Consider the following 20,972-nt stretch of genomic DNA (forward strand, 5'->3'; position numbering starts at 1 on the left):
AGTCAATCCTGAGCTTGGAGCGGGTGGAACACGAGACCCAGAGCCTCCAGCATCCCTTTGCTCAAGTGAGGGATTTGTCACGAGGACATAAGAACAGTTCCAAAGGGGTAGGTGGTAAACATGGGATTCTTTTCCAGATATTTATTTATTTATTTGAGGGCTTCCCTGGTGGCTCAGATGGTAAGGCGTCTGTCGGCAATGCAGGAGACCCGGGTTTGGGAAGATCCCCTGGAGAAGGAAATGGCAGCCCACCCCAGTCCTCTTGCCTGGAAAACCCCATGGACGGAGGAGCCTGGTAGGCTCGATGGAACGACTTCACCTTCACTTTATTTGCCTGTGTTAGGTCTTAGTTGCGGCATGCTGGATCTGTCACTGCAGAGCGCAGGCTCTCCTGTTGCAGCACTTGGGCTTAGTTACTCCATGGCGTGTGGGATCTCCGTTCCTGGACCAGGGACTGAACCCGCACCCCCTGCATTGCAAGGCAGATTCTTAACCCCTAGACCACCAGGGAGGTCCCAAACATTTCATTCTTTTATGCTAATCTGTCCCCACCCCATTCTCTTCCCTTCTCAGCCGGTGGCAGGTGATTTTTACTGAAGTTCTGTCTGAGTCTGGGGGAGAGGAGAAAATCAAGGGTGTCTCTGGACACTTTTAGTCGCTGCATTCATCCTTCTGCTTCTGCGGCATGCGTCTTCGCTCTCCCTCGCCAAGTCAGCCTATTGTCTCTCTCTAGCTGTCTCTGAGAGAGGAGACACTTCCTCCCCCCGCAAAGCTTCTCTGTATAGTTGGGAAGTCCCTTCTGAAATCTAACTGCCATCTTTCTTGCTACCTTATTACATCCAGTTGTTTTTTTTAAATTTTATTGGAGTCTAGTTATTTACAATATACATCCGTTTCTTTCCTAGCGTACAGATGGCAGTAGAGTTTGTCTTCCAGTATCCCCTACATCCTTCTCCCAAACATTCTTTTGGGTCAGTCACCAGCTACTCATCTCTGGAGGTAAAGCACAGACACTTTTTTTCTGAAGCCCTCTTTTCTTCAGCTCCCAATCCCTTCTTTAAACCCCTCCCCATTCAGATGGCCAGCACTTCCTGAGCAGGCCGTGCTCCGTCCTGTGGAGGTGAGGGGACGCGGGTAGTGGGGAGACAGCTGGATGCCAGTGCTGCCCTCTCTGGGCCTGTGCAAGTGCGGGGTAACCGGTGTGATCTGTGTGAGTGTGCAGGTCTCGGATCCAGGATTCTTGTGTGGAGTCTCTCCTCCCTTGCACTCGATAGTGGCCTCTCTGAGACCAGCATCTCAGGGGAGGAGAGAACAACCTTCCCGTCTCTTTTCTTCCTAAGCTGTGATTCTGCCAGCAACCATTAGGGGTCACTGTTGCCTTAGTCACCAATGACAGGTCCATGGGTGCGGTGGGATGCGAGGTCCTTGCTGCCCATGTCAGGATGGTGCACGTGAGTTGCGGTTGTTATACAGAGACGCCTTGCACAAACTCATACCCACTCCAGTCATGCCTTAAGGAGCTGTGGTTTGCAGGACAGCTGCTGGAGTGAGCAAGCGCTTAGAAGTATAAATCTCCCTAGACCTGCTGTGTGTGTAGCATGGGAGCTCTGGCCCCAGGGATCCGGATGCAGGAAACACTGGTACAGGATTCTAAAAAGCCTTGAGTCAGGCCCAGTCCCTTTTGCTACCACTCCCTTCAGCAAGGTTTTAAGTCATTCATCTGCAACTCCTCCCCTTCAGATGCCCTGATGGCACTGGCATAAGAGCCTGGAAACCAACTCCCAAGTGTTCCTTTAACATGCCTCCAGGGCGTCTCTGCTCATAGGATGGCATAACAGTAGGGCGCCAGACACATAGACTCTGCTCTGATGTGTTCCCTGCCCTGGCAGGGGGGCATCCAGCCAGGACTGGTAATGTCATCAAGACCCCTCCTCCCCCATCCCACGTTCTGCCTGCCTCACATCTGTCCTGGGAGACCCCAGGAAATGTCTATCCAGTGGAAACAGCGAGAGATGACCTAAAGATGAGGTGTGGGGGACGGGTTGGTGAGGCTGGGAGGCCGGATACAAAGGTTCCCCTGCCGGGCTCAACCACTTCTGGCCGCCTGAGCCGCAGATAATAGCAGGATTGTCCTGCTTCACTGCCATGGCAACCCTGGCTGCTCAGGTCCTCATGGAGGTGGTGTTTGACAGCAGTGTATTTATCCTGTATCACTGCCTCAGGGTCACCACCTCAAGTCCCCAAGGAGGGAGGGAGGAAGTTCATCCAGTGTTAAGACCATATAGATGGAGAGATAATGGGCTGCCCGGGACCAGGGTACAGACAGACCTCGGCCTTTATTATGCCTTCTCCAGTCTTCCCACGAGAGGCGGGGGTGGGGGGCAGGAGTCAGGGCAGGGAGGAAGCAAGGCTCTTAAGGCCTTAATAATCCCAGGGCAGGAGGGGGGTGGAGGGGAAGGGCCTGGGAGAAGGGGTGCATCTGCACCGAGGGAAGGCCCTGGAGAAGAGGAAGGGGGAGCACCAAGCTTGGGGTCCCTGGGTGAGGCAAAGGAGAGGAAGGGGAGAGGCAGGCCCCGAGGCCAGGCTGGGGAGCCACTCAGCAAGGTCCCTGCGTTCTCCCCACACGCGCTATGGCGTGGGGCAGGGGAGGCGGTGAGACACAGCGGTACCAAGAGCAGCCATCTGGACGCTCAGCCCCAGCATCCCAAACTCGGGCAGAGAGGCTTCCAGGCCCAAGTCTGGTGGCTCATGTGGTTTCTAGCGTGTTGATGGCCCCGGATGTCCACAGGAGCTCCAAAACCGCCAGTGGGGTCCCCAGACCCTGCCTTCAGAGCAGATCGGCCTCTCTTTCTAGCCTGAGTAGGCTCTCTCACTCAGAGCGTCTTGTCCACCGTCTAATCTCCACTCCTGCTGTGGCCTTGTTTACTTTCTCATGGAGAACTCAGATTCCTGAGAAAATCTTTCCTGCCACGACTCAGCTGTGGTCTCCCTGTCACCCCCCAGCCTGTCCCGCTCTGCTCTGTCTCCTTCGGCTGTCTCAGCATGGGGCTGGGGTGTGAACGTCTCAGCCTCTCATGGCTGCAAAGCTCAGGTCCCTTCCTCTCTGTCCGTGGGAGGTCCCTTCCTCTCTGTCTGTGGGAGGCCAATCAGCCAGGGAATGGGGTGCCCCTCAATGTCCTGGACCCCCATTCTGGGGGCTGAAGTCTGAGGAGGCCTCTTTTGGGGTTCGGGGGGAGTCAGGCTCTGCATCTGTGGGCAGCAGGGAGGCCCGGGCTCCCCGGCATTCTGGGCTGTGATAGAAGGAGAGGAGGCGGAAGGAGGGCCTCAGCTCCTCCTGTATGCTGTCCAGGATGTGGGTAAAGGTGGGGCGCAGGCGCGGGTTCTGCTGCCAGCAGCGCTGCATCAGCTCCTGCCTGGTGGAGGTAGGGGGCAGTGTCAGAGAGGTGCACGCCTCCTGCCTCCTGCACTGAGAGGGTCAATGAGTGTGATGGAGGGGGTCATGGAGGGGGTCATGGGGGGAGTATGTCTGCTCAGGTCTGTGCTGTGCTTGGTTGTTCAGTCATGTCCGACTCTTTGTGACCCTATGAACTGTAGCCTGCCAGGGTCCTCTGTCCATGGGATTCTCCAGGCAAGAATACTGGAGTGGGTTGCCATGCCCTCCTTCAGGGGATCTTCCCAATCCAGGGATGTAACCTAGGTCTCCTGCACTGCAGACGGATTCTTCACCAACTGAGCTTGGGTCACAGGGGAGTAAATGGGGGTTGCAGTGGGGATTTCAAGTTGGAGGGCTCAGAGCTGGGGATCAGTGTAAGTAGAAGCCTCAGAGACTCCCAGGGGTGGGGCAGATGTTGGCAGAGGGCAGGGCTGAGGCAGGGCCAGGCTGGGGTGACTCACAGCTGAACCGGACAGCTCTCCAGCTCTTCCAGGACTCCACCGTCCACGACGAACTTGAGCACCTGCTCATTGGATAGGCCCTGGTAGGGTTGTTCAGCCAGGGTCACGATCTCCCAGAGCACCACGCCGAAGGACCTGGGAGGACAGGGAGGAGGGCCTGAGCCCCGCATGCTTCATGCAGCTCAGCACGCCCTAGGGAGTGCATGCCAGACCCTGCCTCCACACCCCTGAGCCCCCGCTCCAGCCAGGCCCCACCAGACGTCAGAGTGGGTGGTGAAGATCCCGTCTTTGAGGGACTCGGGGGCCATCCAGCGCACAGGCAGCAGCCCCTTCCCGCCCTTGCGGTAGTAGTCTGTCTCATACACGTCTCGAGTCATCCCGAAGTCTGGAAAGGGAGGGTGGACAGGGTGTGGGGCAGCAGAGCCAGTCACCAGCTCCTGCCCCAGGAGTACCTCTCCCAACCCCCTCCACCTCCACAGTCTCCAGGAATCCTGGACTGTAAGGGCTCCAAGGACCTCAGAGATCATCCCATCCAAATTCTGCTGTCCTCAGATGGGGAGACGGAGATCCAGGTCAGGGGGCGATCAGGGACAGGCCTGGGTCTTCTCCTGCCTTGCTGGGGGAGTCTCTCTACCCAGGCTGCCCCACCTGCCTGGTCCCCTCTGTACCCCCAATCTTGACAGTGAAGTCCTGGGACACCATGCAGTTCCGGGCCGCTAGGTCTCGATGCACAAACTTGTTGGCAGCAAGGTAGGCCATGCCATCTGCAATCTCACCAGCCATCTGGATCATATCTCCCAGTGCTGGCCGTGGGAGCCCAGGATTGTTCTAGAACCAAGAGACGGGCTGTTGAAGCAGGAACTTGAGGCTGGACTCCTGCATAAGGATTATGCCTTCAACTGCCCAAGTCCTTTCTAATTCCCCAGCTCCTCCACCCAGAAGCTTCCTGGTCCCCACCTCTGCCTCGGGCCGCAGAGATCGAAGATGGCTCTTGAGATCCCCTCGGGTCATTAACTCCATGATGACCAGAGTTGGCTGGCCCTGAGACACCACGCCCAGGAGACGTACCTGGCATGGAGAGAGAGCCTCGTTGCGGGTCTACTCAGCTCCCTTTGACCCACTTGGCCAAAACCTTGTTCTGCTGTGACCACAACCTGACTCAGACAACAACCCTCCTAACCCTAGCCATGACCATAACCCTCATCTTGACCTAACAATGACCTTGACCCCAACCCATGACCTTTTTAAAATAAAATATATTTATTTGGTTGCCGCTGGGTCTTAGTTGTGGCACATGGGATTTTTTTTTTTTAAGTTGATGGCACACAGGATCTTTAGTTGTGGCATCTGGGATCTAGTTACCTGACTAGGGATCGAACCTAGGCCCCCTGCATTGAGAGCATGGAATCTCAGCCACTGGACCGCTAGGGAAGTCTCCGTAATCCATGACCTTAATTGTATCTATCATCTCAGTCTTCATGATTGGCTCAATTCTGACCTTGATTCCAATCACCCTCCTAATAATGCTCTGAACACTCAGATTTGACCTTCAACCATGACTGATCTCAGCCCTAGCCATGATCCTGTTATAGCCCTACCATGACTTTTAATCCAGTTAGGATCCTAACCACAGTCCCAGTCCTGGACTTGATGGTGCCCTGACATCATCTCTGATCTTTCCCCTCTAACCACATGACCTTCATCCTAATTCTGACCTTGATATTGGACTTGACCCTTCCTTACCACATGGTGACACTTGAATGCCTTCATGACAGAGGCTTCCTTGAGGAACTCAATGCGTTCTCGTGGGCTGGCCAGCTCATTCACGGTCTTCAGGGCCACCGGCGTGGGCTCCTCTCCAACCTCCAGTCCTTGTGCCAGCCCCTCGTATACCATCCCGAAAGAGCCCTGGCCCAGTTCTCGGATTATGGAGATCTGCTCCCGAGGCACCTCCCACTCATCGGGGATGTACACTGAGAGGAAGTGGGGGGTCACAAGCAAGGACACTGCTCTCTGCCACACCTCCACCCACCCTCTTCCTTCTTGAAGGGCTCAGGTTCCAAGGCTGCCTTCTCCAAGATGGCCTGGAAGTCTGTCTCTTCTCCCCTCCGGTCTCCCTTCCCCACACCACCTGTCCAGCCACCCCCAGACCTACTGTGAGAGGCGCTGAAGTATTCCGGATTCACAGAGGCATACAGGGTGCTGTTTCTGCAATGGGAGGTGAGGGGGGGTCAGCCTGGAAGGGTCCTCGGGAAGGAAGGAGCCATGTCAGAGGACAAGGAAGAAGGGTATTCCAAGGAGGAAGGAAGTTACTGATCCTATCTTAGCTCTGGTCAGGGTGACCCCTGGGGAACCCCAAGGACTTCCCAAGCTAGTCTTGGTCCTAGTCCTGGGATCTGGGGTCTGACAGGCTGGGAATAGGGAGGACAAAAGTAGCGAGGCTCTGGTTTCCTCAGCTAGTCCTCAGAACCAGCTAATCAAAGTCCTGTCCTCAGTTCCCTGTCATATTCAGCTCTAGAGGGATCTGACATCAAGAAGCCCAGGACACATCCTGAGATTTCCTGCTTCTTTCTCTGCTATGATCGGACCAGTTTCATTAGCTCTCAGGAGGGCCTCAGCTGCCCGTCTGAGAGTGTGGTGACCAACAGTCCCAGGATGCCCAGACTGAGGGGTTTCCCAGAATATAGGACTGTTACTACTAAAATCAGGAAAGTCCCTGGCAAACATGGACAAGTTGGTCACCCTAACTAAAAAGCATGTCTCTTTTCTCCAGGTAAGTCAGTGCCCCCAGGGGAAGAGTTACTGTTTCTAAGGAAGTCCTTTTTGCTGTCTCATCTATTACCATCTGATTGCACTGATGTTATGATGAGGGCTCAGAGAAGAAGGGTGTTGGGAATCAGTGGGACTCGTCATCACCTCTTCTTGCTGTAGAAGAAACCAAGGACAGCAAGAATGATGAGCAGCATGAGCCCCGCAGGGGTGACGGTGAGAAGGACGTGCAGCCCCCCAGAGTCTTCCTCCTCTGGTGGCCAGAAGACAGCAGAGGGTCAAAGATGGAGAAGTCAGAAAAAAAGAAAAAACAATAATAATTGTAAAAAGATGGCGAAGTCAGGGGGTCAAGGACACAGTGGGAGATGAGGATGTGGGGCGGATGGGGTGGAAGGTGGAGGGGCCTGCGGTTTCCACAATGGGAGATGTGGGTGGGGGCCCAGGTGGGGCTGTTTGGGAATACAGGTCTGAGTCAGAGGCCTGCATACCCGGGCCAGGGATGTAGAAAGCGACACTGTCTGTCCAGGAGCCGTTGCCAGCCAGTGAGGTTGCCCGAACTCTGGCAGAGTAGTTTCCAGGAGGCAGCAGGGCCAGGTGGACACCCCCAAATTTGGCATATCGCAGGCGGGACACACACAGCACTGTGGCCTCCTGAGGGCAGCACAGAATAGCTGGCTGGGAAGAGGATGGAGGGGCAGGCCGGGGCTAGGTTAGGGTGTCTCCAGGGGTGCCTACCTCTCCCAGGCGGCGGTACTTGATTTCGTACTTCAGAATGAGTCCGTTGGGGTCCGGTGGCTCAAGCCAGCGCAGGAGAACACTGCTCTTGCTGGCTGCCTCCCAGGCCACTTTTCCTGGGATACCATCAGCCTCTCCTGCAGGAGAGGCCATCAGGCAACTCGACTACAATTATTCTTCTCACCTTCATGTTCAAACGCAAGGGGGCTAAACTGGGAGGTTCAAGGAAACTCTGGGATTATGGGGACTGGCAGGAGTGAGCAAGGAGAGGCCCTGAGGTTGGAGGGGGCAGGGAGGTGGGAGGTTGTCAAACTGGCTAGTTAGAGCACTAATTAGATAGGGTCCTTGGGGTCGGTGTGTGGGCAGGGTAGAGCTGGGGGAGGGTCACCTACTGTGGGGCATGGTGCGCGCAAAGACGAAGGTGGCCGCGCTGCAGCCCACGGTGTGCGCCGCGTGGTTGCAGGCATGGATGTCGATCCGGTACTCTGTGAAGTGGCGCAGGCCACTCAGCACCGCTCGCTCCCGGGGCACTTTGTCCTCTTGGATCTTGAAATCCGAGCTGTTTCCCCCAAGCCTGAGGGCCTCGGCTGCCCGTCGGCTCCTCCCTGAGTCCCTAGAGAGGGCGCAAGTCAAAGCCATGGCCCCGCCTCGGGAACCGCTCTTCTCGGCCCCTGCTCCGTCCCCGCTCACCTTTGAGGGCTCTTATTGATGGATGTCACCTTCCAAGGGGATCTGGGAAGACCAGAGACGACCCTGTCAGGCTCATCTGGAACGCGCCCCAGTGCTCTCTGCAGGGGCGCACCGCCTCCTAACCCACCCACAATCTCAGGCCCCGCCCACCCCCCTCCCCACCCCCCCCTCCCCTCACAAACCCCGCCCATCAGCACCCTGGACTCCCGCCTGGCTTTCTCGCGCCGAGACGCACTTGGGAATGGTGATGGCGTTGTGTAGAAAGTTTTCAAACTTCTTCTGGAACGACGCCTCCTGTGCCTCCAGCGGTGGTAGGACCTGCCCAGGAGGTGGGTGCTGGCAAGGGCAGCAGCCAGGCTCCCTGTCGGCCTCGAGTTCCCCGTCTTCTCCGTCGAAGCGGGGGTCGTTGTTGCTGGTGGGCAGCCGCAAGCCTGGAGGGGCGGCGGGCAAGGAAGTAGTTAGCCTGGCCGCGCCCGCAGCCCGAGACCCCAACCCCTCCGGCCCGCGCCTCCTCCCTGCGCACCGCGGTGGCAGTAGTCATTGAGGTAGAGGTCGCTGTCCTCTGCCAGACGTTGCCACAGCACCAGGTAGTAGGTGATGTTTCCGTTGCGCTGGGTCGGTGGCTTCCAGCGCACCAGCAGGTGGGAGGAGGAATTGGACGTGGAGATGACATCCTGGGGCACTGTGGGCGCTGAGGGTGGGAGGAGGGTACACCTGAGGGACTGCAGATCCCCCTTTTAAATACTGTCTGGTAATGGGCCCTTCTTTCTGAGGTCCGGCCTCCCAGCCTCTGTAGGCCAGGTGTTCAGTGACCCAGCTTCTCTATTTCTGGTGTTCTTCCATTCTCAGTAGGGTCCAGGCATCTAGCTCCCACCCCCTCCAAAGGCTTCAGCCTACCTGCAGGTAAGGTTCGGAGGTAGACGATGGGGCTTTGGGCTCCTTGGTGGGGGCTGTCCTCCGCTGTGGTCAGTGTGATGGCCCGTACAAACACGGCATACTGTGTCCAGGGCTTGAGCGGGGCTAGGGTCACCCCCGGCTCCTGGGTGCGGCTAAGGGGCAGCTCCACATCCAGTAGGTTCCAGCTCTGGGCCCCACAGGCATCTGGACCTACGTACTCTGTGGCATTCTGGAATGGGCTGAACAAGCCATCCCTGGAGTTGAGGGGCGGCTCATTTAGCTCTGCCCCCTCTTCTCTGAGCCACTCCAAGCCTGCCACTGTCCTTCTTCTCCCGGGGTGTGCAAGGGCATTCAGAAGCAGATGTGGGTCTGCCCTTTGGGGCAGGTGCCCTGTTGGCATGACTCACTCACTGAGTGGATCTGCTCAGAGCTTAAACTGAGCCATGATCCACAGTATATAGGGCTTCCCTGGTGGCTCAGACAGTAAGAATCCTCCTGCAGTGTGGGAGACCTGGGTTCCATCCCGGGTTGGGAAGATCCCCTGGAGAAAGGAATGGCTACCCTCTCTAGTATTCTTGCTTGGAGATCTCCATGGACAGAGAAACCTGGCAGGCTGTAGTCCATGGGGTTGCAAAGAGTCAGACATGACTGAACGACTAACACACACATACACACACACGCACACACCCCACAGTATATATATCTAAGGGAGCACAGCCTTAGCCACACTGCAAGGCAGATGCCAGGGGAGTTTCCTGAAAAACCTCTAAGACTGTCTGCCCTTTGAGTCCAAGGCAGCCATGTATAGTCATGCAGAATGTGAGCTGCACAAGCCAGAGCTTCGGGGGTGGGTTTACATTGCGGTCCATGTTAGCACTCCTCAATATGTGGACCAGAAGATTCAGCATTACCTGGGAGCTTTTTAGAAATGCAGATTTACAGGGCAGTCCAGGGCCTGCCCAAGACTAATGGAATCAGAATCTATGGGGGTGGGGCTCAGGAATCTCCTTTTAACAAACTGTCCAGTTCGTCATGCTAAAGTCCTTCATCTTCTACTGAGGCCTAGGAGTAGATTGGCCCTGTGAGTAGATTTTTCTCCCCCACTCTGTGCGTGTGTGTGTACTAAGTTGCTCAGTTATGTTCTGACTCTCTGTGGCCCCATGGACTGTGGACTGTAGCCCACTAGGCTCCTCTGTCCATGGACTTTTCCAGGCAAGAATACTGGAGTGGGTTGCTGTTTCCTATTCTGGGGGATCTTCCCGACCCAGGGTTCAAACCTGTGTCTCCTGTGTGGCAGGCAGATTCTTTACCATTGTGCCACCTGGGTTCCCTTAGGCCCTGTGCTAGCAAGCAACTAAAATCTCTCCATTTTAATTCACAGGAAATTATTCCGATCCAGGTAGCTCCCATCTTCCATCTACCATAAAGGGTGACAGTACTCTTCACTCCATGTCTCTCTTCTAAAGATTTCTATTTTTGATTCTAGCCATGCTTTTGGAGAAGTCCTTCCTGTGGTCTAACCACTATCCATCCTGCTATGGTCGGTACATTCTCTCCAAAGAAAAGAGCAGTTGGTTCTTGGTTGTCCCTGCTACCGCCCTTCCTCAGGCTTTAATGAAATGCTGGCAAAGATGTGGATAAAACTGGCCAAATTAGTGGGTACTTCCCAAACCGCTGCTGGGGCAGGAGCATGTGGTCAGTACAAAACATTAGCATAGTGAATTGAGCTTTAATTATCCAAGTCTTCCCAGCAGGGCGCCTCTCCTGGGCTTTCAGAAATCCTGACTGCCCGCTCTTCATCACTGGGTGAGATAAAACTGAGGCATGGAGGGATGAAGAAAGTGAGAGGAGAGCCAGACGTGAGCCCTACAAGGGAGTGAGACTCGGGGTTCTTGGCTTTCTGGCTTTCCACAGCCCCGCAGGGTTCTGCCCTCACCTACGTGCGGTCAACAAATTTGCCTGGTCAGGCTCTGACCCGCAACCCCGCTCTGGCCCCGCCCCGCCCCGCCCCGCCCCCGCCCCGCCCCCGCCCCGCCCACTGACCCCGCCCCTCTCTGGCCCCGCCCCCGCCACTCACGACTCCTTGTAGTACACAATGAAGCTGAGTAGGTCGCGAGCCTCAAGCGGTTCATAGCGCTCCCATCGCAGCAAGATGCGATTGGCCTCCGTCACGTTGGACACAAAGCGCAGAGTGCGAGTCTGGCCTGGGTGGGGTAAAAGGCGAACACCTGCTTTTGACCACGTTGAGAACACCTGCTTGAGCCGCCTACTCCCAAGCCCCCACCCTGACCCCGCAGCATCCTGCCCCTTAACGTGGCCTCTGAAGAGAACTTATCCCATCGTTCCCTTCAAGCCTCCCCTCCACTTGAGAGCGTGTCTGGTGTGTTCTAGTGTGTGTGTGTGTGTGTGTGTCTGGGTATTCCTTGGGGTCCCCTCTCTCACTGCCAAGGTGCCAGGGCTTGGGGTGTCGGGCCTTACAGGCAGCGCGGTCTCCGTTGGTGCGGGGGTTGATCTCAGCCTTGTTTTGCCGTCCCTTAGTGCCAGTCACCTCCTCCAAGCGGTAGATGTGCTCCAAGCAGAGGCGTGGGTTGAAGGCGAAGTATATCTTGCCCACAGGAATGGTGAGCCCTGCAGCCACCCAGGAACCCAGCTGCTGTAGGTTCTGGTTATCCAGCACGTACAAGGTGTAGTTCCTGGGGGAGGCCAGGGGACCTTGCTCTGCATGGCAGGTGGGGGCAAAGGATGAGGAAGGGTGTGTCTTATGGGCTCTTCCTGAAGGGTCTGCACTGGGGGCACAGGGGAGGAGGGGCACACAGGGGAGGAGGGGCACACAGCAGCCCACCCACACCGGTACACGTGGGGCATTAGTACACACCCACTCTGTGCCACTGACCAGGAGTGTGACGTCCAGCAAGGCACCCACGTTCTGTGTTTTTCTCATCAGTGAAATGGGGCCAACAGTTTTTCCACCTTCCTCCTTCCTGCATCTCACGTTAATTGAGCACCTGCTCTCTGCCAGGCTCTGTCCTGGCTTTGGGGACACAGGGCGGAGTGAGACTCAGCCTGGGGCTGTGCCTTTCCAGCTGGAGTGGGGACACCCTGGGGGGTACGCGAGAAACCACTTGGCTGGATGATAATTTAAAACATTATTTTGAAAAATCCTGGCTACATTAAGGGTAAGCTTCGACTGGTAGAGGTAGGAACGGGTTTCAAACCCAGGGAGTTTGCTCTGCAGCTAAGAGGATCAGATGACAACAATTATAGGCAATCCGTATAGGGTGATATGTAAATACAGTTTTATGTAATTGTGTGTATTTTGTTTCAGGCTCTGTTTTAAGTGCTTTATACATAACAGCTTCAGTAATATTCTCAACAGCCCTAAGAAATAAGTAGTGTTATGTTAACCCCATTTTACAGATGAGAAAGTTGAGGACCAGAGAAGTTAACCTACCCAGAGGCACATAGTTAGTAAGTAGCAGAGCTGGTTCCCGCACACTTGACTACAGTTTGGGGAATGTTGGGGAGGAGATATGATAGAGGAAACTATTTCTGATCCCTTACCCATCCACCATGGTGTCCCCCCGGATAAGTTTGAGGTTCTTGAAAAAGCCTAGGGACACGAGGGCAAAGGAGTGCTTGATTTTGAGGAAGCCAGTGATGGTCTCTACCAGTCCTAGGCTTCGCTGCAGCTCCAGCTCCAGGTTATCTGGGGATGGGGAAGACAGGACTGGAGCCGGGGCAAGGAAAGTGATGGGTCCATTGTGGGGGAGCTGGCTGGGGGCCCAGGGAAGGGGGCCCTCAGGGCAGGGACCCAGGATGATGGAAAGTGGTGCTTTAGCTGGGTCATTGTAAGGGGTGTGGCCAGGAGGAAGGGTGTGGCTCTGGAAGGCACTAACAGCCTTGACGGAGGTTGAGGATGAGGCTCCCTTCCACGTGGGTGCAGCCCACCAGATCCTGTGCTGCCTGGACAGAGTCGATGGTCTTGGTGCCCACTTTGCACTCTTTGGGGCACAGCCCCTCGCATTTGTGGCAGAATATGCTAGTAGGGGCAAGCAGAGGATGTGGCATGAGTCCTGGACCAGTGTGGGCCTCCTCACTGCTCCAAGGGTGCCCCCCACCCACCCGACACTCACCTGCTGTCATTACGGGTGAAGCCTGGAGGGCACTGGGCCAGACAACTACCCTGGTGGATGCCGAAAGTGGAGGCACGGCCAGGCACAGAGCGCAGGCTGGCACAGCGCTCCGCTGTGACACAGCGCCAGGACTCATGCTGGTAGGTGCCTGGCGGGCAGGCCCGGTGGCAGGCGCCCTGGAAGTAGAGGTGGCGGCAGGCGACGCAGGCACGGGGGTCTTCCGGCCGGCTGCAGCCTCCCAGGCACTCGGCGTGGCAGCACTCGCCCCTGACTGTGCAGGCCAGCCCCCGAGGACAGGGGCACACTGTGGGCAGAGTGCTGCGTTAGACCTTACCTGCACCTCCTTGGTCCTGCCCCGCCCTCTCCCTGAGGGCTAATACTCTTGGTCTGCACCCAGATCCGTCCAATTCAGATGACACTGGTTGCCAACTCTTCCCCAGATGGGGGCTCTTGAAGATACAGACCACGGCCCCTCTCTGTGACTCCCCACCTCCCACAGTGCCTAGTCAGGGGTATTGGAACTCAGGACCAAGCAGTGACCTTGTCCATCAGGGCTCCTGCTCCCCAGCCTGCTGTCCTGTCTAGGCCTGGTGCCCAGATCATCGCTGGGCATGGGGCCAAGGTGAACCAGCCAGCTTCTCTTGAGGAGTGAGGACTAGGGCCAGGTGGACCTGGGAGTGTGTGGGAGAAGGGGCCACCCCTGGTCATTCGATCCAGGCCTCTGCCCATCCCTCCTCCCTCTTCAGTCTCTGCCCTGGGTGGAAGGTAGCCCCAAGCAGATGTGGGGCTGGGTGCCAGGAGCCTGGCTCCTTTGCACAGTGGCAGCTGGATGTGTCCATGGGAGCGATGCGTGTGGCAGGGGTCAGCCAGGGCATGTTGACACTATACACGAGAGAGGACATGAAGCAGCTGTGTTTACAGCCAACAGGGAGACTTCGGGGTGGGGGCACAGCAGATATAGCAGGGATCTGGTTACTCTTCTGCCCTGATGCTGAGGCACTGGGGTGAAGAGAGCTGACCTCCAGGGGCTGCATGGAAGGAACCCCAGCTTGGGGACCCCAGATCTGCTTCCAACCTCTCAAGGTTCCTTTCCCTCCTCCACAACCTTCACCTCCTCCTCCAACCATCCCGCCTTATTCCACTCCTCCTTTTCTCCACCCTTTCCTTCTGCTTCCCCTCCAGGCACCTTACCTCCTAAAAAAGGTCCCACATCACATATTTGTCCTCTCCTGTCCTGTTCTTCATCTGCCTCCTCCTCCTTTCTTCTTCCGCCCAGCTCCCAACCTCCCCACTGCAGTACTGCCAGCCTGTACTGTGGCCGTTTGCACCAGACACAGAACTAGTTACTATGGTCCAGGCACTCTTGTGATGTTTTACAGAACAGTTTGCTCCTCATCACAGTGCTACAATCATTTTACAAATGAGGAAATCGAGGCACAGAGAGGCGAAACGAACATCGCCAGTAAGTAGTAAAGCTGAGATTCGAACCCAGGACAGTCGGCTTTGCTCTTGACCTCTGCCTCATTCTGCGTCTTGTGCAGCTGCCTCGTATCCATTCACGCTACTCTTCTCCCCCATATTCAACTTATACTTTTCTTTTACTGTCTCCATGACTACCTGACACTGTCTTGCGCCTACCCCTTGACTACCTGATGCTACGTCAGTTATTTAACTTTTTTGAACCTCAGTTTCCTCATCTGCAAAATGGGAATAAAGACATAGGATGAATGACAGTTAAAATAAATACTGTCAGCAAAGTACTGACACATACCATCTTATGGGTGCCCAGTGCCGTCTGCCTCTGCCCTCCCTGCGCTCCCTGGCCCTCTTCTGTGCCAGTGCCCACCTTTCTGGCAGTGACTGGAGGTCCAGCACCTGTAGTCGGTGTGCCCGCTGAAGGTGGTCCTGGCACAGGGCTCACCCGTGGTGCCCAGCAGGCCTGGGCACACATCGGCACACTCCTCGCCCAGCTTGTTGCCCACAATGTGGTTGGCACCAGGTGAAGGCTGCAGCAGACCCCAGTCAATGGTGGAGAGATGGCAGAGCTCCTGGTTCTTCTCCACACGCACAGCCCCACGCAGAACGGCCCCCAGTGCCGGCAGCCCCACATCCCGCATGTGTGGCATCTCGAAGATGACCAGCGCATAGCCCAGGAAGAGGCGGGCACCGCGGATGACTGCCAGGTTGGGGAAGAGGTCACGCAAGCTCTCCAGGCCATAGACCCGGAAGAGCAGCAGGTAGTCGGTGACCTGGGTGAGGCGTGGGAAGCTGAGGCCACGGAAGTCCTCGCCGGTGGCTGTGAACATGAGCAGGATCTGCAGGTGGCCCTCCACCACGCTGCAGTTCTCCAGCCGCCGCAGCTCTGCCACGTCTGAGCGGATGTCCAGGCTGGGGCACACTGTGGGTACAAGCGGCAGGTAGCCATCAGTACAGCTTGGGCCAAGCACCCCATCCTGCTCTGGCAGCTGGGGAGGAGGGAACCACACTGGGAGGGAACATTAAGGCAGAGTCAGGCTCTGCTGTGGGTGTGGGGGGAACCTCCTCTCTGGGCCTCAGAGGCTTCATCCACAGCTTACAGGATCCCCACCAGAGGAGCCCACCTGGGCAAAAGTGACCTTCCCTCCCAAACTCACGTCCCCTTCTCAGTTGACTGCAACTTCCTTCTTGCAGTCAGACTCCAAAGCGAAAGCCTCCATCATTCCTTTCCTTCTCTAACCCCCACACCCTGTGAGCTCCACCTTTAAAATATACCCAGAATCGCATTCACCGCTTTCACCATCGTCTTCTCCAGACTTTACAGTAATAGCTTCCTAAATGGTCTCCCCACTTCCGCCCTATCCCCCTCTCTCTCCTATCCTCCACTCCACAGCCAGAGTGGAAACACACCACACAAGTTGGATCACACTCCTCTACCGCTCACAGCACCCCAGCGGCCTCCATCTCACTGATGAAAAGCTGAAGTCCTTACCACAGCCTACATGGCCTCTGCACTTCTCCCACTTTATCCCCTTTTTCTCTTTTCTTCAGAGACACCGGCTGTCTTGTGGTTTCTCAAACGAGCCTGACAAGCTGCTGCCTTGGGGTCTTTGCACCTTCTGCTCCCTCTGGCTAGAACACTCTTCCCTCTCCATGGCTCTTCACCTCTTTGAAGTCTTTGCTCAGATGTCACTTTCTCAGTGAGGACTTCTCTGATCACCCTATTACCTCCTACTCCCTTTCCTACTTAGTTTTCCTTCAAATGCTTAACACTGGCTAATATACAATTTACTTCTTTTGTTTGTTGTAAGCTTTAGAAGGGCAGGGGTCATCATGTAATTCATTGCTGTGTCCTTGGTGCCTGATACAGTGCTTGGCACAAAATTGGTGCTCAGTAAATATTTGATGAAGGAATGAATGAATGAATTCTGTGACTGAGAAGCAATAGTCTGAGCTTCATACACTCCCTTTCTCTCCCAGGCCTAAGGAAGCTAGAACCTTGGTCCCAGCATCTGTTTACTCTCGAAGGAACATTCCATGGCTCCCCATTGCCAAAAGTTCAAGTTTAAATTCTTCAGCCTGACATTCCAGGACGTCGATAAACTGGGCCCCACTAGTACCTTAGAAAAGTTCCTTGGCCTGTTAACCCCTCAGTTCTTGTCCTGAAAGCCTCAGGTCAAGCCCCCATTCCCTGACCCTCTGACCCTGCGTTAATCACGTTCCCTTCAGGCTCTGCTGCACTAAGTCCAGCACTCACACCAGAACACCTGGGGTATTGCCGCAACATTGCTTTCTCTCTCTCTGTCACCATTTCTAAGGAGGGACTCTCCTGTGGTTGGGGCCCTTGTCAATCACCATGGTGCCCAGTTCAGGGCAGGAAGCACTGGGCACTCGGGGGTTGTGAGTTGAATCAACGGCATCTGGACCCCAAGTCTATTCCTCCCTCAGGGAACTGGGTGTGTCTGGATTTTTCTGGTCCCAGGACCCTGGCCCCATTTTCCTTTCTTTCCCCAAGTCACCTAGAATGGTTCCCCTAATAGGTTGCTTACCTGGCTCCTGCACTCCCTTCTCCCAAGGATACTTTCCATGGTCCTCACTTAGAAGATTCGGGTCTGAATCTTTTGGTTTGCTAGTCGAGTCCTGCTAACGTCTCCGGCATCCACTCCCTCCACTCCTACCCAGTCCTCAAGCAACACGGCAGGCATCTTAAATACCCAGGCCCATCCCCTGATGTTTTAAAGGGGGTGGGCAGGCTAGGCTGGCTCGCTGGGGCTTACTTCATACCTTCTCCCTGTCGTCATTAATGGCCCCTGTGCTTAGCTCTACCAGCAACTGTGTGTGTCTGAGCACTTGCAGGCACACATGCACACACACAAAGAGAAAACACTTCTGGTCCCTCTAGGCAAAGGCCAATCAGGCTCTGCAGGCAGATGGGGGGTTCTTTCAGGAGCCCACATGCCACTTCCCATCATGCCCTGGCCTCTCTAGGGCTCCCCTGATGGGAGTCATTTGGAAAAACAAATCTACCGACCTTCACAGGTTAACCCCTGCCTGCCTCCCCTCCAGACATGGCCCTGTGCAGAGCTGCACTGGGAACCAGACATCTGGGTCCCCTGACCAAACACCTCCCTCCCCCACACCCCAGGGCCGTGCTCCTGTCCTGACAACTGTGCTCCTGGCTGGCATCTGCTATGCCCTGTCCTGGTGCAGCAGTGGAGGAGGGGAGGGGTGCAGGCGGTGGGGCTATGCCTTGCAGGCAGTGCCTCTGGGGACTCCGTACCCCAACCCATTCACGTCACCCTTCTGTCTCTACAGGAAGGGGAGACTCTGCTCTGCCCTGGAAGGCCCCAGTCTGAGGGCATCACGTGATCCCTGAGGCACAGAGCACTGGATTCCTGAGCTCCCTCAGTCTGGAAGGGAGACTGGAAGGGAGTCTGGAAGGAGTCTGGAAGGGAGACTGAGATTTGGGGAGAAGGACATCTCTTACCCCTTCCGCCTCTGAATCTTCCACTCTCAGCATTTTTTCCTCTCCCTGCCAAGTCCCCAGCACCCCCAGGAGAGCCACTTTGTCTACGTGGTCCCATCCCCCAAAACTATACAGTGTTTAGCCTGGGGACTAATTTAAAGCAGCCCCCTAGCCCGATGGATGGGCCCTCAAAGTGGGGGACACAGGACAGGACCCAGAGGCAGGAGTTCAGGACACAGTCTAGCTTGCCCTTTCAGGTCTCTGAGCTTCAGTTTCCCGTCTGCACAGTGGGTTCAGTTACTTAATGGTGCCTAGTTCTCAGCTCCTTCTCATCCTGGGCCCCTTTCCCATTTAGCGGTTCTAGAAATGACCTCTAAGACTACCCCTCCCCCCACCTTGGTTCTCATTTGGGCTTTACTAGGATCACTGTTTCATAAGCAGAAATGGAGGGCATCTATCCATCCTTCTGTTTCAAGGTCCTTCTCATTCCCCAGGGAACGGAGAGGAAAACACCCTTAATGTGGGAAACTGACTGCTTTCCCTGGTGGGAAGTCCTTCTGAGAGCTACCCCCAGTCTTCATGTCCCAGTAGGGAAATGGACGCGTTCTGGGTGGAAATTCAGTGTTTGGCCTCCCAGTCTGCTGGGAGGGAGATGGGGCTCCAGGAGACAGGGCTGGGGACTCACCCTCTCTCGTGTCCAGGCCAAATCCCAAGGAGAGGAGGATTGCAAGCAGGCAGGCTACCCATGGCCACAGACTGGGCACTGCCATTGTCCTGGTCCTGTCTGTGCCCAGTCCTGGCTCCTCTCCAGATGGCTCCAGGGAGTAGAAGGGTCTGACGAGTCCTAAGGGACACAGAGACGCAGGCTTCAGAGGGAAAGGGAAGGGAAAGAGCAGAACCACAAAGAATCCTGCATAGAGATGGCAGGAGACAGAAACGAAGTAATGAGAGCCACAGAGACACAGACAGTGGCAGGCCGCTGGAGCCAGAGACTCAGTGTGCACCCGGAGACAGAGAGACGAGGACGGAGATGCAGACAGCAACGGGGAGACTCAAGCTTCCAGGGGAAGAAAGTCACACGGCGCTGAGCAAAAGACAGCGCCAGAGGCCTGGTCAACCCCGAGGGCGGGGGCAGAGGACAGCAGTTGGGGGTTCCGGGGCGCGCGGGACTCTCTGGGGAGAGACTCCCCGTATCCCTCCGGGCACGCTCGGCTCCCCAGCGCCAGCTGGCCGCGCTGCCACGGTATCTCCCAGGGCGGCACGCAGGGGCCGCGCCCAGCTCCCGCTTCCCCGCCCCAGACCCAACGGATTGGTTTACTGGGACCTCTCGGCTCTCTCCACCTCTCCCGCCAAGCCAAAATATTTAGCCTGACAACTCAAGGGTGGACAGGTCTGTTGGGGAAATAAGGCCAAAATACCGGGGGATGGTAGCCCTGGAACAGAGCTCCCTCCAACCCCGCTGCAGCTGCGGTGGGTCCCTCCACCCCCGCCCCTGAGGACTTCTCCCAGGTGGGGTGCACGGCTAGCCCGAGCGGCAGGAAGCAGCCCCCACCCCCGGGGAACGGGTGGTTCTGAGTTCTGCCACCCTCTGCCTTGACACCTGCGGGCTAACTAACTAAGCTTGAAACCTGGCGGTTATACGACCCGTCTCCGGAATAGCCAAGCCCTTCGCTTCTCCGAGGCCCTCGCAGCCTCCTTAGGAGGCTTTTGGCGCAAGGCTCTGTCCCAGTTAAGTCCCTTGGTTCCAACCAAAATCGTGGAAAGGGCAATCACCCCGTGGGCTCCGCCTCTGTCTCGTCACCTTCCTGAATTCGGGCTGCTCGGTGGGTCGGTCTCTGTCTCTGTCTCTGTCTTGGGGAATTGGTGGGGATATATGTGGGGCCCTGGTGGGGAAAACTCTCCCCTCGGAGGGCTTCCTTCGTGGGTTCCTTTAGAGTCCCTCCCCCAGGACCCCTCTTCCTTCCCCTTTCCCAGGCATGAGGCCCGCGGGGTGAAGGGGCTGGGACCCGTCCTCTAGCTGGTGCTGGGGACCAGGGGCTTTCCGGGTGCATGGCCTCCCTGGACCGACGTGTCCCCAGCTCCGCCCGCGGGCGGCTCCCGAGTCCGAGGAGCTAAGAGAAGATCTATTAATTTCTCCGCGCAGAAATCGATGCTCTTGTCAGAGCGGCGATCGATGCCTGCCCAGCCCAGCTTGGCCCTACCCTGCCCGAGGGCCAGTGCTGGCTGGCCCGGGTCAGTGGCTGACGCTGGGTCGCCAGGCGCAGCCCAGTGGGGGGCTGCAGACCGCGCCCCCACCCACCCAACTCCGGCGGAGCTCACCCCTTGCGCGCGGGCTGCCAGCGCCACCCTGTGGTCTCTCCTGGAAATCGGCGTCTCCGTTCCCGAGTTTCCATTCTGCGGCTGTTTGGGGGCGACACCATCCCTTTCTGTCTCTTCTGTTTTTCCTTCTCCAGCTCCTGCGTTTGGTTTCTTGGGAGTCCCTCCCCATTTCTTTCTAGAGTTTAGGGAGTATTTCCCCTAATTTATCCCAAGTGACATGCACACTTCCTCAGGTACGCGCACAATGCGTAGTGAGATCTGAGGCCGGGGCCTGGCTAGGGTGACCTGGGCTACCACCGTTTCCAAGCTCAGTCATCTCACCTCCCCGCTAAATGCAGCGGCTTTAGGCTGGGAAAAATAATGTATCAACTTCCCAGTCTCCCCATTCCCAGCAGACACCTCTGAGGCTTTCTGAGGCTGCCCCTCCGCATCTACTGGAGCTGGGGGGACCTTGGGGGAGTAGGCTGACGCAGGGGGCCTCGGAAAAGGGTTGGGGCAGAGTTCGCGACTTAGAAGAGGAGAGGGCGGGGTTGGAGACAGAAGGGGCGGGGCGAGGCCGGGCGGAGGCCTCTGGCTCCGCCCTTTCCTGGCGA

The 20,972-nt window shown here is 56.5% G+C and overlaps 1 protein-coding gene across 1 annotated transcript; it reads right to left on the bottom strand.

Moving 5' to 3' along the window:
- Window positions 1-1,827: 1,827 nt before the first annotated feature.
- INSRR (insulin receptor related receptor) lies at window positions 1,828-20,822 on the bottom strand. Its single transcript, XM_005898753.2, has 23 exons — window positions 20,380-20,822; window positions 18,746-18,904; window positions 14,965-15,516; window positions 13,119-13,422; window positions 12,882-13,024; window positions 12,547-12,691; window positions 11,464-11,678; window positions 11,063-11,189; window positions 8,986-9,224; window positions 8,612-8,779; window positions 8,324-8,519; window positions 8,089-8,130; window positions 7,791-8,011; window positions 7,399-7,535; window positions 7,152-7,314; window positions 6,811-6,916; window positions 6,050-6,102; window positions 5,638-5,867; window positions 4,852-4,962; window positions 4,563-4,722; window positions 4,150-4,279; window positions 3,895-4,029; window positions 1,828-3,413 (listed from the first exon to the last, which is right to left on the bottom strand). Exons 1-23 carry the CDS (start codon window positions 20,546-20,548, stop codon window positions 3,170-3,172), a joined length of 4,149 nt encoding a protein of 1,382 aa, XP_005898815.2. The 5' UTR covers window positions 20,549-20,822; the 3' UTR covers window positions 1,828-3,169.
- Between the last annotated feature and the right edge of the window lie 150 nt (window positions 20,823-20,972).

Source organism: Bos mutus, chromosome 3 (assembly GCF_027580195.1).
Source record: "Bos mutus isolate GX-2022 chromosome 3, NWIPB_WYAK_1.1, whole genome shotgun sequence".
Classification (NCBI taxonomy): Eukaryota; Metazoa; Chordata; class Mammalia; order Artiodactyla; family Bovidae; genus Bos; species Bos mutus.